Source organism: Lissotriton helveticus, chromosome 4_1 (genome assembly GCF_964261635.1).
Source record: "Lissotriton helveticus chromosome 4_1, aLisHel1.1, whole genome shotgun sequence".
NCBI classification, from domain to species: Eukaryota; Metazoa; Chordata; class Amphibia; order Caudata; family Salamandridae; genus Lissotriton; species Lissotriton helveticus.
The window spans coordinates 2,120,809,816-2,120,827,590 of NC_136063.1; the positions used below are offsets into that span (position 1 = coordinate 2,120,809,816).

Here is a 17,775-nt window from a genome sequence, read left to right on the forward strand (position 1 = left end):
AAGGTCTCGCCACTGCAGCCTTTGCAGTGCAGAAGAGCACCCCCATTGTCATGTCAGAGCATGCATTATTTGCTGTCATTCCGAAGGCTAAAACTATCCTCACTACACAGAGAGTTGCAGGATATGAGGTGATCCTGTCACTACCATATTTGAAAGTTAATAAATGTCATACAGAAAATCTTGTGAGCTTCTTTGCGCATCCTGTTTTAGACTCTGAGGATGATGCGCATGCCTGTGCAACTTATATTCCTAATGAATCTAGTCAAGCAACAAAGGATGCTATACCAGGTAGCATTGTCTATTTTGTTGATAGTTCTTCTACTATTGACCAGGATACAGGTGTATGACATACAGGTGCAACAGTAGTCAGAGTACAACAGCATGAGTGGAGTGGTGTGGCTCACTGGTTAGAGGCGGCAGACCCGGAAGCAGAGAACGTCCCGGGACCAGAGTTCAATTCCCGACGCGGCAGGGTCGTGGACCAAGGGTCAGCGGACTCGACAATTCTCGCCTTGGTGCCTACTCTAACCAGGGATCACACTCGGCAACCCTGGGCAGTAAACTTGCCTCATCTCCACAACGGCCCCCCACAGACGCTGGGGATGCCTGGTTTCACCTTGGAGATACCCAGAAGGGACCATCTCACAGGGAAAGCCAGGATGGGTTCCCCAGCGGTCTTCAGCGCCGGGATGCTTACGGGCAGCCGTGCGCTTTACAAGTCCCACACATTTACATTTACATTTACATGATTCTGTGACACACTCCATGTAGTACAGCAGTTGACACTACCAGCACATTATTGTATTGCATAGGAATCTTCTAGAGGCACTTGTGTTACCACAAGCAGTGGCAGTTGTGAAATATTCAGCATATACAAGTGGACAGAATGTTGTATCTTGGGGTAATGCAATGGCAGATTGGGCAGCTAAAGATGTACCTCCCCCCCGCCTGTGTCATCATGCTCACAACTTATCCCTGTTCTGGTGGCTCAGACTGCCACACCATCTGAAGCTGAAACTAATCCTGCCACAGACAACGACATGCCCCATGATGCTGAGACAGCACACTTACATCTGCGGAATTGCAGGAAGCTGCTCCAACACACTGTTATGGGAGGATAGAGGATGCACCCAGTCAGGTGTTGACCTAATATATAGACAATTATCTACAGGTAAGCCTGTGATGCCACAGTATTTACTTACAAATAGCTCTTGATCAGTTGCATTTACCAGCTCACGATTCAAGAGATCAGTTGTTTATGTTAATACAACAAGACTGGTTCGTTCATGATTTGCATGACAAGCTCACCATGCATCTGCGTAACTGCATTGTCTGCCAACAACTTTCTCCTAATCCTTCACTGAAAGTGATAAATTCTACGATTCCATTACCACAAGGTTCTTTTAAAGCCCTCCATATTGGATATGCTAGACAGGTGCAAAAACTATCAGTACCTTGTAGTTGTAGTTTGTTCTTTTTTCCCGATGGATTGAAGCAGGACCATGCAGCTATTATGATGCTAAATCCATGAATGTAGAGATCCCAGCCACTAGGACTAATGTGCAGGTAGAAAACACAGTGAAAATCCTGAATGATGAAATACATGTGTATCTTTTTGAATTAATCAAAGCTGCAAAATGCATTTCAAAACAGGTAACCAAAGATAAGGAGAAGCGTGCCATCACTGAGGTCGACCTCCTGGTTGTGCACATAGGTGATCAGATCTTCATACGAAACTTTGTTAAAAAATGGAAGGAGCATCGATTCAATAACATATAGTGTGACCATGCATGCCTAGCAGCATTCAATCACAGAGGCGGAGCCTGTCATACTTATCAAGGTGTTTCTCATCATGACTGCCAGAACCAGTTACTGTGCCCATGAGCAAGAACACCTCGATGTTTGAAACCCGTTGGGTAAAGGCTGTTCAAACTTTCTGCTGTGGCTCCTATATATATATATCTCCCACATCCATTCTGGGTGTAGTTATTCTGAATGCTAAATTGCCTATCCTTTCTGATTCTTAGCCATCTTGTTCACTTGTGTAGGCCTCCCCTTTGGATCCCTTTTCTCCTCTGACTTCCTGTGTGATCTTGGCCTGCGCTGTACTCTTCTTTCTGCTTACGTTCTCTACCCAGTACCAGTCCTTGCCCAAGTCCCTGACTGTGTTCCAGACATAGTCCTGGACAGTACCTGACAATTGTTTTGGAAACACAGCACAAAAGTTATGTGTCTATTTTTATGTTTATTTTTGCCTCTAAATGCTATTTATCCTATTGCTGCTCTAATTTAGCAATGTGTCGTTTATTCCTGACATTATGCACCTGCAAAGAGAACGCTCTATTCATGACAATGTGTCGCATAATGTTCATATCAGACTATCAGTTAATATGTGGTATCGATGTATGTCAGAAAGTGCCAATGAATCATGTTTTGTGTGCTCCCTAATTCTTCATGCCACAGGGTCAGATAGGCTACATTCCATCAATCAATCAATCAATCAATCAATCAGGGGTTTATAAAACATGCTACTCACCCAAGAGAGTCTCAAAGTGCTGGTGGGGGGGCTGCGGGGTACAGCACAGCTTTATTTCTATTGCCTCTCTATTTGTGTAGGATGAAGGCCCAAATGCAACTAAAACATGTGAAGGTAGTATGTTTTTTAGTCAACGCCACGAAATATGACTGCTCAGAAGACGTTTTATATATTCTTACAGATAGACAGTATATTAAGGATGAGACATCACGCATGAAGAAGACAGGTCGTCCTACTACTGTAGAATGGGTCTAAATGGTCTTAGATTTCGGACTTTTAGGAGTAACACGCCCACCGACTGAGTGTAATAGTTATTTAGTAAACCCTTTACCCCCAGATTGTGACTGTAAGCCAGGATTTAGAGTCACTGTATCAGTATTTTCCCATGATCAATGGCGTTCTGATATTGAATTTTCCTGTCGGGTTACGTCTGTATGGAATGGCTCTGATGTTAGTCAGGATGCAGTAAAAATGTGTGTGCATATTTGGGTTGAGAACAGTGCATGCTAGACTTAGATATACAATAAGTCCTCAGACAGTAATGAGACTAACTTCTGTTTCTTTATGTTTCCGTGGAAATGGCACTGTTGAAGTATGATGGAACATTAATTGTAGGACTTAATGTCTGGAGAACTATTTTATGCACAGTTACCACCAAACTGGGGAGGCCTCTGTTCAATCATCAACTTGCACGCCCCTGTTTTGGAAATTCCAGGAATTATATCTCAACGTTACATGAACACCCCATGAGCCGTCTGACAACTTTGTTACATCATCATTGAAGGAAGAGAACTGCAGAGTATTATGGCACCACCACATGAAACGATATTCTTCAAGGGTACTGATTGTTCGATGATGCACAGTTATTCCTTGGTAGCATTCTGCCGTTTGTTCATGCTAAGGCAACAGCTAGATGGCTGCAGATAACTCAGTGAATGGATTTGATGCCATAAAGGAACACCTGAATGCTATGTGAATAATGGTAATGCAGCACTGCTATGTACTTGATCTTATGATGGCTGTTCAAGGAGGGGTAAGCGGAATAATTGGAACTGCATGTTGTACTTTTATCCCAGCAAATGATGAAGATAATGAAACTTTGTCAGAGCCCATACATACTCGACATAATCTACAAGAAAAAAAAAGGTGGATGAAGGACGTGACTCAGATAATTGGTTTAGTGGGTGGCTATCATTACTGCCATCCTGAATGTCTGGACTGTTAGGCACCTTGTTGCTAACAATTGTGGTCCTATTATTAATGTATTGTGCTGTACAGTTAATCTTAAGATGTTGGAGAAGAATAGATGCAAAGGCGGGAGAGATGTTTCCAGTGAAGACGCCAACACAAGTAGTAGATTCTCAGGGCAACAAATATAATTTAGTGCCAAGTTTAGACCAAGGTTTAGATCCAGTAGTTAAAATATCAGTTAGAGGTGTGAATATCATGGGAAATGGGAAATATGAAAGCATAAAGCAACAGCAGACACCAGAAGAAAGCGTCACACAGTTTTACATGGTGAAAGAGCAGTGCAGGCCACAAACTTGTGCTGACAAGAGAGGTGAAGAGTTCACTTGAGGACATAATAGAATGAATAACTTGAAAGGGTTGCAGTTAAAGGCCAACTCTTATTTAGCAAGCTTGAAGGAATTTATGGTCTTAGCACACCGATGCACAGGCACACATTTTGTGTTTTCAAATAGATTTAAACTTTATTAGACAATAGGAGCAGGAGATTCAATTAGTCAAGGACCCACGGAATCTGATAAGAGGATTAAGGCGGACAATGATAAAGCACACAAGCCACAAAAAATGCCGTTAACACAAATATACATGCATTCAGAAGTAGAAGAATGCTTCATTTGTTAAGCATTATTAGAAACTGTAATAAAGAATATGTAGAGAATTAGGTTTGAGTTGAGGGTCACAGGTGACCTCAAACCTTTTATGACTAGTATATACTACTGTGTAACTATGTAGATGACTTATTTGCATATTGAGACCGGCTGCTTGCCTGTGTGAGAACGGTCAATCTCCCTGTTGTGAAAGTAGAGAATTGTTTTTACATTGCCAAGAGGAGCCAGTCTTTTCTTCATTTTTTAGTTACCCTGCAACAACACTGAAAAAAACCAAAGGTTAAACTAACTTTATAGTTAGGTGAAATGTTCATTAACAGTGTAATGTTTTAAACACTAATATCCACATAACTCAAGTAACTATAACTCATGCTCTAACGTAACTATAACTCGTGCCCCCGCTATGTACAGTTTTCTGATCAATAATTTCACTGCAAATGCTGTAGTGATATTGCCAATGATGTCATTGAAGATGTCATGAGTGATATAATATGTGGGGAAATTAGCATTGCATGGCAGGGGCTCAAGTAATAGTTGTAACATAAACTTCAGGTATTTTCTGACATGGAGCAGAATAGATTCAAACATTGAAGTACTTATGGGGTTGATGGAGCACTAAACCAATAAGACGGAGGTGGAGTGGTGCATCACCAACCTGCCAATATTTCCATTCTGTGTGGTGTTATTTTTATAGTAAATATCAATATTTTGTATTCCTGCCAAATAGTAAAATAGTGTTGATTGTAAAATACTACTGACAGACTGCGTCTTTTTCTGTTTTTGGCAGTTTAAATAGCTGTTTTTTATTTTACCACCAGCTGTATTTTTTACCTTGACAATAAACAAATCACCAAAATCTATAAATATGAGTGTGAATCGAAGGTAGGCAATAATAGGAATGCTGCAGCATAAATATTACCTTGTCGCTATCTATATGTGTGGTGACCTTAATCAGACTCAAATTCCAGTAGTGTCAACTGCCTTAGATCCGGTCAGAGATGACCTTATTTTCGCTGGCAACTACTGCCATTTTCATACAGTGTTATTTCCTGTAATGCAAATATCAATGGTAATACATTTACTGCCTGGATAATTTAACCAACTGCAGTAATCCAGAAGTATTTCAGCAATAATCATGTGAAGTGTGATTTGCTGGTGGGTAGCATTTTATTTTCTGAAGTATATAACTGCTGGCAGTATTTCTATTTTAATATTAGTGGTAAAACTATCATCCTTTCTATAATTAAGATGCGAGTTTTGGAATACTAAAGGGACCTAATGTGATAACCAGGGCAAAGTTAATGTATCAAGATTTGTACCAGTAACTGTGCCCTAAGAGTAAGGCATCCAATATATCTGGCTTTATGGAGGATAGCGGATTACATAAAACCTTTGAGAAGACAAAAGGTATGTAGATTAATATTACGTATACCCACAAAAGAAACTGCAGATTTAATAGCAAACATTGATATGAAATATAAAGTTAGGGCCACATGTACATAGGTTTTTTCCAGTCACAAACGGCCCACTTAGCAGAACTGGGCTGTTTGTGACCGGAAAAAAGCATTTTCCTATGTACCAAACTCATTTTGCAATTCAATAACATATTACCGAATCGCAAAATGGGTTAGCGGTTCGGTATTAGAAAGGAGTGGGTTAATGGAGTCCATTCCTAATAGCGACTTGCAGTGCTATGTACAAATGTTTTGCGACTGAAATGCAAGTATAAAACATTCATGTTTTACCGCCTACTTTAAATAGGTGGTAACCCATTCGCAAACAGGAAGGAGTCACTACGGGGCCCCTTCCCCTTTTGAATGCATGTAGAAATGTTTTTCAAGAGCAGGCAGTGGTCCCACATACCACTGCCTAGTCTTAGAAAATGAAATGGAAATGTTTCATTTTTCATTTTGAAATGCATTCCATTTTGCATTTTTTTTTAAAACCTTCCTTTATTTAAAAGCAAATATCGACATGGTGGTCTGATGTTGCCAGCAGGCCACCATCCTTGTGTTTTTAGCAATGAGTCGCGAAATTGCAACCTACCTCATGAAAATAAATGAGGTAGGTCAATTGTGACCCCATTAGAACTCACTAAATGTGTCAAGGACACATTAGTCCGTAGTTGATTATGATTTCCTAATAGCAAGTCACAAAAATGTGCTATTAGGAAATCACAAAATTAAACCTATGTACTCTAAGTTTTGCTCATAATTAGTGCCTAGTAAAAGCGACTGCATGATTTTAAAGAGATATCTTTATTGAAGCTATCTTATACAGTATTCTAGCTTCAAGCACACACAGCAATTTCTTTGTCGCTTGTCCACCTAAAAGCAGTCACTTTGATTTATAAATCTAGTAGTTAATACAGTTAGTTATTGCATTCTTGGCAACAATGTCAATAAATCCTCATCCCTTGGCATCATTTAACAAATGAGAATGTGGCTTTTCACCCGATTAAAGTTCAGTTGTTATGAGAGTCAATTTGACATTTACCTAACGAAGCTGACCAATGTTTGTTGGGCTATTTATAAATACCAAATGCATGCAAAACTATCTCAATAACTAAACCAAAAAGAAAAAAATGGATTCAAATTCTACAAGCTGCTCTTTTATTAGAGGATTGTTTAACCTCTTCCATGCTAGCTCGTCATGTAACGCGGCTTTTGGAAAAAAGCCGCACAGCGCAAAAATGATCGCAGCACACATGCGGTTAAAGCAATCCTTTTTAAATACAATCTTCTCAAATTAACCTTCCAATTCAGAAAGTGTAATCTGTTCTCGAATTGTAACACTGCATTTCCAAGCACTATTGTTCCAAAGAAAGAACTGCCTTGTATCTATATTTCTCTTAAGAGGCATTTACAGGCTGGTTTTACTTTTCATTTCTCTCCTTTTGGTCAATTTTCCCAGCTTTCTACCAAGCCAGTCACTCTTCGTATGCATTACTCAATTGAATTTTATAAGCAAGCCGACGTACAGTGGACCTACTTGTTCTTGAAAACAACAGTAATCACATATATAGATAAAATCATATAGAAGTCAACTAGACAGTTGGTAAACTTAATATTTAGATGTCTTCGGATAAACCAGCCAAATACCAATCCACATGAGAAAAGTGGTTTGAACCAAGCACACACACAACAGCTTCAGATGCCAGACTATAGAGTCATTAGACCGGCAATCCTGCAGCAGGGTATGAGGCGAGTGCGTAACTAATATGTAAAAGAGGGTTCAAATGGTAGTGAAGAGAACTAAGTAGTACACTGGAAGTTAGTAGATACTGCCGAGATGCTCATACCGTTGCATATCAACCACACTGGCTTCTTCACTTAACAGACCTCATGATTAACCAAGCACTAGAAGTACCAAGAATTGATTGGATTTCTCAATACCAGTGTCTGTAAATGCCTGAAAATTGACCACAATAATTTGATTACGCATTCACCAACACAGTAATTTCAGATAAAGATGAAGCAGTAGGCTGGGCTTACCTCCTTCTGGTGATACTTTATTGCTACTTTGAGCTTCGCCAAGTCATGGCATTTCTGAGGATCCAGTTCTTCACTTTGATCATCCCTGTGATTGAGAATGATCTCCAGTTCCCTGGAGCTTCGAGCCTGGTCCAAAAGGTCCTTAGCAAAGCGTTTGCACTGCTGAGACAGTTCCTCATACTCCGCCTTGAACTCGTTCTCCACTTTGCTGAGTTCTTTAAGCTCCCACCCCAGCCGAAAGGCCGTCAGGATAGGGTCTTCACTCGATAAGGCAACCAGAGACGGGCTGGCCAGCGCCTTGTAGATATTCAGCCTTGACCGGGAGTGCCTAAGGCTGTCCACCTCGGAGCTGGAGACACATTCCACACAATTGCATCGGATTTGGTGTGGGCGTGGAATTGTTACCCGTCTTTGGACTAACAGTTTTATTATTTCATAGTTGTTGGTGTGAGCTGCCAGCATTATTGGAGTGATGTCAGGGGTGAATTCAGAAAACTGGGTGTCCATCATTAATGTAGGCATCTGTAAAAGAATGCAACCAGGGTCAGCATTTATAATCAATATGGAAGTTAAAGTCATAAGTAAGATGCATGTCAAAATACTATTTTTCTTTTCCAATTCTTATTAAAGTACAATATTCTTCAACTTCACTCTACATCAATTTAAATAGTAACAATTACTGACAATGTTTTATTGAGGAAGTGTCTAGCTCAGAAACCTGCTCAGTATGCAATGAAGAGAGAGTCGATCAAGTGGTTTATGCACTTCAAATGGGGGAGGAGAACTGATAATATAGCATTATCGAGCTGTCGAAGTATAATTGACAAGCATGCAAAGGTGCACTGGTCAGAGAAAGAAGCACTTAATTCAAACTTGTTAATACCAGCAATAAATAATAACAAGAGTAAACTGGTGCTATTACTACTACTACTACTAATAATAATAATCATAACAATAATAATGATAAAAATGATAACAAAATAAATTAAAATAACTTGTTTCTACATTTTTACTAATAGGGCAGTCTTTGCCGTTTTAAAGTGCAGTAAAAACACATCAAATATGTGCCAAAATTATAATAAATTGCCCGTTCAGATATAACATGTAATCATACATGTTTTGTGCCTCTTGGGGACTGAATGCAGCCATGTTTGCTTACATATTTATAACCAGGGTCACCAAGATTCAGGCTGCAGTTTGAGCGCTCCTTCTACTTTAGATTGGTAGACGTAGTGTAAGCCAAGGTCTCCTCAAATGATTGCGTGAGGTTGTTTGAAGTTTCTCAATATCACAGTTAAAGTAGCACTCTTACAGGCACATGCATCAATATTGCATTTTGCGATTCCTTAATTGCGAAAAATAGGGAATCGCAATTAAGGAATTACAAAATGCAATGCATCAAGAAATTGCTAAAAAATTTGCGATTTCTTATTATTCCTTAATTGCGACTCGCAATTTGAGAGTCGCAATTAAGGTATACCTCCCCATTCATTCCTATGGGCCTAGAGGGCCATTGGAATGAATTGGAAGACATTCTCAATTTGCGATTCGCAATTAGCGAATCGCAAATTGAAAATGCAATTTCAAGGGTGCAGGGGTGTCCAAAGGACACCCTGTTGCACCCCTGAAATCAATCTGTGCACATATGTTGTGCACACACATGCCCTTAGGGCATGTGTGTGCACAACATGAAACTTTGAAAAATGCACAAAAGTGCATTATTCAAAGTTTTCGCAAATTACCATGAGGTTCAACCTCATGGTAATTTGCTCCCCTTAATTTGCGAAATCGCAATTTTTTAAAGGTTAATGCCTTGCATGAAACATTTAAGGAATCGCAAAATGCGATTCCTTAAATGAAATCGCAATTTGAGATTTCACAAATATTTGCGAATTCTTAAATTGCGAGGGCCTGGACCCTTCATGCATTCCAAAAGAGGATTTTGCAATCGCAAAAGGCCGATTTTTGCTATTTGCACCGTTTGAGATCGCAAAATCCTTTGATGCATGTGCCTGTTAGATTGTAACTTGTCCTTAGTGTTTAAGTGGACAATTCCTATTGGCGGGAAAGAGCCTAACTTCGTCACAATGACCTCTCCGTCCATAAAATTAGCTATAAATGGGGGAGATTGTGATTGGCTAGGTAATGGGGATTGGTGCAATCAGGAGAAGCTAATGGAAAGTTGCTGGAATGGAATATGAACGAATTATACCTGTAGTGGCATCCCCCTGTTACTCTGATGAGTGCAAAGTACAAAACAGAAACAATTAAAATTTCTTCCCACTCCATGAGTGCTAAATGATATTAATCTGTGGTCGCATATGGCTCTCGGCAATAAGAACTGCAGTTTCACATGGTTCAGTTATTTGAAAATAAAATATTTTGACTTGTTTGTCAAGAAACCACACTTGCTTTTGCCTCAGTCTCTTGTGTTGAAATCAGACAGAATGAAATATTGTGATCATCATGTAGAAAAAAACATGTATTTTTTTTGTTTGAACCAAAAAATGCAAGAATCTATTCGGAGACTGGCTACCTAGCTCGAGACTTGATTTAGAAGGTTAGCCGCTGCTGTTCTCTTCGATCCAGCTCCTTTGTGCAGTCAATTATCAAACTGCACTGCCTTGTCTATAAGATACACTCTATAGGACAATTTATCAATAGTTAGCCTACTTCTCGCTCTAGCAGGTCGTTCCAGCTTTGACAAATACATTTGAGAAGTCAATCAATCTTTATGTATTTTTTCAGGAAACAATACAACCACAGGTAGGCGTACCAATTAATCTCCCCCTCAATCCAACAGCCTCACCCGCATACCTGAATCTATCTCATCCCAGTCCCACGAGACTACCAGAAAGCCCTCTTTCCCCATTGATGGTCTAATCATTTCTGTCTCATTGTGTTGCGTAATAAGGTTTCATAATTTTTTAAATTAAAACAAAGGTCAAGGTTTACAACAAAATTGTGTTTTAAACCTTCCTTACCTCGGCAAAACCCCTGGGACAGTAACTGAATCCTGGTAACCCGCGCAGCGGATCTTAAACGCTGCCGCGGACCTTGAGCAAACAATCACTGGCTGACGCCATTGCCGGCGTGCACCGAGGCCACGCCCCCTTCCAGGCCACGCCCCCCCGCCCAGCTTAAAAGGCGCTGAGTACTAGCGCTTTTTTAGAATTTGTACTCCTGAAGCGGAAGCCGGGAGCATTATTTGTTTTAACATTTGAGTGTCACTGTTTGATAAAATTGTGTTTTAAACCTTCCTTACCTCGGCAAAACCCCTGGGACAGTAACTGAATCCTGGTAACCCGCGCAGTGGATCTTAAACGCTGCAGCGGACCTTGAACAAACAATCACTGGCTGACGCCATTGCCGGCGTGCACCGAGGCCATGCCCCCTTCCAGCCCATGCCCCCCCCGCCCCCTCCTCCAAGACAAAAAATGTGCCATTGGCGGAAGCGCAGCGGGCGCGCCTAAGGCAAGCCCGTCTGCGCCCGTCCGCGCCAGGGTGGGCCTAGGGCCAGACACCCTGGAGTTTTCCACCCAACCTACGATTTCATACTCCAGAGACTCCCTGCTCCTACTTAACCAGCCCCTCCAGCCTTCCTGCACGAACACCCTCAAAGGTGAGAGTTCCCATGCCCATTGTCCTCATTGCCCTTTCAAATTCACTCCAGCAACGAAAAATCAAGCACCCCGGACAATTATCAAGATGGCCTTGTTAAACTGTAGATCCCTGCCCAAACATAGTCACGAAATTCATATGCTCCTGGAAGAAGAGCAATTCGAGATTCTGTTCCTCACTGAGACATGGCTCACTCCAGACTCGGACTATGACATAGTTCAGGCGCTACCTCAGGGCTACCTTGTGCAACACCTAGACCCAGTGAAGGGAAAGGGAGGAGGGATAGCTATCATCTACAGGGACCAACTCTCATGCAGATTTCATGACAGCCCCCTTCTGGACTGTGAAAACGTACATTTTAGCATCCAACTCTCCCCCTGTTACTCACTTTCAGGAGCCCTTATTTATCGCCCTCCAGGCGCCTTGGGTCAATTCTGTAGCTCCCTAGTGGAATTTTCAACCGCCATGACTAGCACTCTGCCCAATTTGTTAATTCTAGGGGATCTCAATATCCACTTTGATAATAGGGATGACAAAACTCCCTCAGAGTTGCTCCTAGACCTAGCCACTCATCATCTTCATCTTCAAAGTGACCAACCCACACACAGTCTTGGACACTTACTCGATCCCATTTTTTGTAACATCAATGCTCTGAAAACAAATGTCCCGCTCCCTCTGCTCTGGTCGGACCACATGCTCATCCCCTTTAGATGGGAGATCCCGACCACGTCTCCTCCCAACCATCCTCCCGGTAGACCGGCTCGTCCCTGGGCCAAACTAGACACCGAAAAATGGGAGCAAGCCTTGGATCTTTACAAGCCCAGCTTTGCAACTGACCAGGTAACAGCTGATGCAGAGTTTAGATCCTGGATTGAAAGCTCTCTTAATACCATCCTCCCAAAAAAAACGTATTGGATAACTCGTAAAAAAAAATTCCGCCCCATGGTTCACCCAGGAGACCCGCCTTATGAAGAAGCGATCTAAAAGGGCTGAGAGAGCGTGGTGGAAAGACTTCGACCCTAATAGCAAGAAGGACTACAGGCTAGCTATACTTAATTACAAAAAAGCCTTGAAAGATGCTCAATCTGCCTTTTTCCTGGAGAAAATTAGTGCTGCATCCTGCTCATCAAGGGAGACTTTCCGAATTGTAAGACAACTTTTGAATATTCCAGAGCCCACATGCCCGATCGATCCCTCAGACAATCACTGCGACAAGATAGCCACCTATTTTGACCTAAAAATTCAAAATATCCTTCAGCAACTCCCGCCAATCACCCCTATGGACCCACCATCTATGCCCCCAAAACAGGCCCACAATCCTAACACTAGATTTGAGACATTCAATCCCATAAGTAAGGACACCTTGTCCCCCATTCTCCAATCTCTCAAAAGTGGCCCTCCTTCTGACCCTGCCCCAGTCAAAATCTTAAAGCAAGTAGCACCTACCATCCTTGCACCTTTGGTAAATTTAATTAACACCTCCCTAGCAGACGGAGTAGTGCCCCCCAGTTGGAAGAATGCGAAGGTCAGAGCCTTACTTAAAAAGCCTAATCTAGACCCCCTCAATTTAGCCAACTTCAGGCCTATCTCCCTCCTCCCCTGCATCAGTAAGATGACAGAAAAATGTATAAATACCCAGCTGTCAAACTATCTCGAATCTAACGAACTACTCAAATCTTCCCAAACAGGTTTCCGCCCTGGCCAGGGCACGGAAACAGCGATGGTGACAGTGGTCGAGGAGGCTAGGAAGATCATAGATGCTGAAGGATCAGTGGCAGTGATCCTCCTGGACCTGAGCGCGGCCTTCGACACGGTCAACCATCAAATCCTGGCCCAGCGACTCAGAGATCTTGGGATCACAGATGTTGCCCTGTCCTGGCTGATATCATTTCTGCATGACTGCTCCTTCCAGGTTATAGAGGGTAGTTACACATCTAAAGAGACCCCTATACGTTGCGGAGTGCCACAGGGCTCCTCCTTGAGCCCTACGCTCTTCAACGTATATATGTCCCCTCTGGAATAAATAGTCACCCCCCCCATGGTATCAAACTCTTAACTTACGCGGACGACACACAGCTGGTCGTCTCTCTCTCCCAGCAGGAGAATCATACCATCGACCTTTACTCCTGCCTAAGAGACATAGTTAGCTGGATGGACAGATCTCACTTGAAGCTAAATAGTGACAAGACGGAAATACTGGTGATGGGGAATCAATCCCATTTTCGTCCGGACTCTCTATGGCCCCCATGCATGGGTAAACCTCCCATCCCCAAATCCGAGATCAAAAGCCTCGGAGTATGGCTGGACCAAAACCTTACTATGCATACCCAGGCAAGGAAAACGGCCGGAGTCTGTTATGGGCTTATGCTGTCCGCCCGGAAAATTTTACCACTGCTCCCTTTCCTTTCAAGGAAACTCCTGATCCAGGGCCTCATTTTGTCACGGCTGGACTACGGAAACGCACTGTATCTGGGCACCCCGCGGAAAGTAACTACTAAACTACAGGTAGTACAGAACGCGGCAGCACGGATCCTTACCAACACCAAAAGCCGTTGCTCGGCCAAGCCAGCCATTAAAGCGCTTCACTGGCTGCCCGTCTTGGAAAGAGTGCAGTTCAAGGCACTCTGTTTAACGCAGAAAATCCTCAACGGGAAAGCCCCTCCTATCTTCAGAGATCTGGTGACTCCCTACACCACCTCCAGACCCCTCCGATCCTCTAACGCCCACCTAACGCTAACACCCAAGATCAAGAGATCACGATCAAGAGGTCGGCGTTTCTCCTACAACGCCTCCAGATTGTGGAACTCCCTCCCCCCCTGACATCCGCGCACAGCCCAACTTGCTGGCATTTCGAAAATCTCTGAAAACCTGGCTGTTCCCATAAAGCTTCCCCCTCAGATTCCATCTGTACTTATTCAGCGTGGGGACGCTCACGGGCAGCCATGCGCTCAAGAAATCTTTTAACAATAACAATAACAATAATTAAGAATCCCTCTCAAATCAAGGTAGATAGGTATCCTTCTCAAGAAGGCCTCAAACTCTTATGAGCGGTGACTTCATGACACATTAACCTATTACGCCGCACTTGCTTAAAATGTGGAACGGTACATTGCGCGGTTTGAATATCGATACCGGATTGACCCACGCACAGACACATCTTACTAAGGTAAGGATATTGGCTCTATGTATTTGTTATATGTAGTGGACCTACTTTTATTCTCCATGGTATCCCGTAATGGCTGGTCTCATTTTACGGCATGGGGTACATTCTCACCCAACTGCGTCATTGCTGGCCATGCCAGCCTGGGTTGATATCTTGCTAGTATGCTGTCTTGTGGTTGTTTTTTTGATACACATTATGGGGCATAGTTTTTTAGACTCAGGGTCATTTACTCTTGCGCTGCTTCCTTTTGATAGGTATATGCCGATATTGCCGTGCATGACTGATTTACACAGGATGGGGTATTTTCTTGCCATGCAACATCTGATACGATCAAGCCTCTACGATGGCTAGCTTTTATGCCTAGTATAATGGGCGCATCGACTCTGGATCACGTTTCTCAAGATTAAGCCCTGATTACAGTTTATACACAATATATATGCTGGGGACTGTGTCTACCGGATTAGAATGCAGGTTATCTCTTTTTAGGTATAGCGCATGACACCTTGGTGTCTTGAGGTGCATTGCATTGCAGTATATGTCAAACATCTATGCCCTTACTTGGAGCATGGCACACAACAACCCCCCTCCCCCCTTTTTACTTGGATTTTTGATTTTCAAGTAGATCTTGAACGGATATTTATTTGTTTTTTAACATTCATTTAGTGGTGTTGTTTTGATTTTCTTGGGCCCGATTCACAGAACTAACTTAAGACAAAATCCTAAACTTACTAGCATTTTGGTATTCACAGAAGGCACTTACTCATTTTGGTATTCACAGAAGTTAAGAGTCCTAACTTTACTACTCCTAAACTGAGAAAACTCCTAACTTCATGACTTTCGGTATTCACAGAAGGCATTTAGGAGTCCTAAAGTTAGGACTCCTAACTTCTGTGAATACCAAAATGAGTAAGTGCCTTCTGTGGTAGTAAATTTAGGATTTTTTCTTAAGTTAGTTCTGTGAATCGGGCCCATTGTTCTTTAGTGATTGTCTTTGTCATACTTGGCATGAGCGTTTACATTGAGCGCTACATCCCAGCGTCGTTCATAGGATGTACACGACATGCCCTCTTTTTTTCTCACTTTTCTTATTCGCAATGACTAATATGATAATATGTCTTCATAATAGGATATTGGACGGGATACTGCCAACCCTTATTGTGGGGTACTTCCCAGGTTGCAACGTGTGCCACTAGAGAAATATCCACCTACCTGATAATTCAGATGAGAATTGATGTATATTCCCTTGACGATTCTACACAATGTGATATTTTTGTACATATGTTTCTTATATGCTATTGTCTCAACTTATTATGGTTGTGCTGTCTAATGCCCATTTACAATAGATATTGTTGGGGTGGATTACCTGGTCTAACTTGGCACTTGCTTATTGTGGTTTTTCTAAGGAGCCGTTTAAGATGTCAATACTTGACATGAGTCTCACCATCCTTTTATATATTAGGAGATTGGATGAGTTACATTTTGACCTCTATTGAGAGGTTTTTCTCCTGTGCTGCTTCATATGAGTACAGAGACATAATTCTTCACGTTATAATCAAAGGTGAGATTTAACTAACTGTCTTTGATGATTTGTAATATTGGGACGGTTTTGTCCTTTATTCTCTTAATACATGATGTCTTGCTCCTCTCCCCTCTTCCTTCCTCTTTCTTTTCTCTTTACTTTTCTGTAACATTTGATTAGAATTTCTTGACTTATAGTTCAGCCATGTATATGGACAATGTTTAGGTATTTATGCATTGATATAAGATCTTTTCCGACTTTTCTTTAACTTTTTAAATGAATTTACTAGTGATGGATAGATAAAAAGGCACATTTTGTATAATATAGAAATTCACACTTTAAGTTAAGATTACATATTAGTGTTTATTTGTCCAAAATGGTATATGTATATATATGTAGGGTATGTGTAAGTTTTTTTCCTTCGGTGGGCCGACTTTTTTTTTGCAAAAACAATTTTTATTGGCGTTTCAGAGAAAGACATTCAAGATACTGGTCATTGTTTACATGCACACTGAAGAGTGTAGGCAGATGAGTCTTTTCTGAGAACATACCATTTTGAAAAACAATCCCACAACCGGTCCCTCCCTGGATCCCACCCCCCTAGTCAGTGTGCCAGTGTCCTCCGTCCAACAGTTAATGCTCCACAATCCCTCCCTCCTTCCGGGCAATTGAGGGGGAGGTAGATGATGCTTCCCAGTGGGGGGCCTGAACCCTCACAAACATTGTCTTTATTCATGGCAGGTGTGTGTCGTATCCGGAATAGGGAACCTCACCCCTACAGCCCCCTATGGCGTCGGCGCCTCACTATCCTCCTCCCGGTCGCCCTCAGGGAGTCGCAGCTCGGCCACAAGGGCCTCCCACGCTCTGGCTGTGTCCAGTGCCCTGTCAGTATCTAGTCGCCTGGCCTGTCGCAGCTGCAGTGCGCCCTCTGCCGTAGCCCACCTCTCCAGTGTAGATCGCCAGCGCAAGTAGCTGGGGCCCTGGCTGGATTTCCAGTGCATGGTAATTTCCCGTTTGGCCAATATCAGGCCCAAATCGATGAATTTGCTGGTGACGCGGGTGCGGGGGGTATGAGGGAACCACAACAGCAAGCACACGCCCATATCTGCTCCAATATTCCGATCCGTGACAGCATTCAGGCAGGCCATCACCGCCTCCCAGTAATCGGTCAGCTTCACACACGCCCAGAACATATGGGCGAAATCCGCCTCCTCCATTCCACATCTAGGGCAGAGCGAAGGCGCGCCCTCAAAGTACTGCGAGATCTTGACCGGTGTCAGGTAAGCTCGGTGAAGAGAGAAGAATTGGATCATCTGGAACCTGGCATTCCTCGTGCCTTTCCATGCACGCCGCAAAAGCTGCGGCCAAGTCGTGTCGGGAATCGGTCGACCAATATCCGCTTCCCATTTGGCTCTCAGTCCGTCCAGGGGCTGCAGCGTCGCCGACGACAGCCTCCGGTATAGACAGGTGACGGCCTTGTAAGTACCAGCCGCCATAACCACATACTGACAACTCTCAGACGTGGGCGGTTCAGAGAGGCCCTTCCTCCAGTGGCGCTGGATGCTAGCCACGAGCGAGGCGTGCAA

The 17,775-nt window shown here is 42.7% G+C and overlaps 1 protein-coding gene across 1 annotated transcript in view; it reads right to left on the minus strand.

Moving 5' to 3' along the window:
* The window catches only part of TRPC5 (transient receptor potential cation channel subfamily C member 5), a 695,984-nt gene that overhangs the window by 531,846 nt on the left and 146,363 nt on the right, over positions 1-17,775 (minus strand). The window contains exon 2 of the mRNA XM_078688815.1: positions 7,887-8,408. Within this exon, the coding sequence (XP_078544941.1) occupies positions 7,887-8,408 (522 nt within the window). The remainder of the gene's footprint in view (positions 1-7,886; positions 8,409-17,775) is intronic.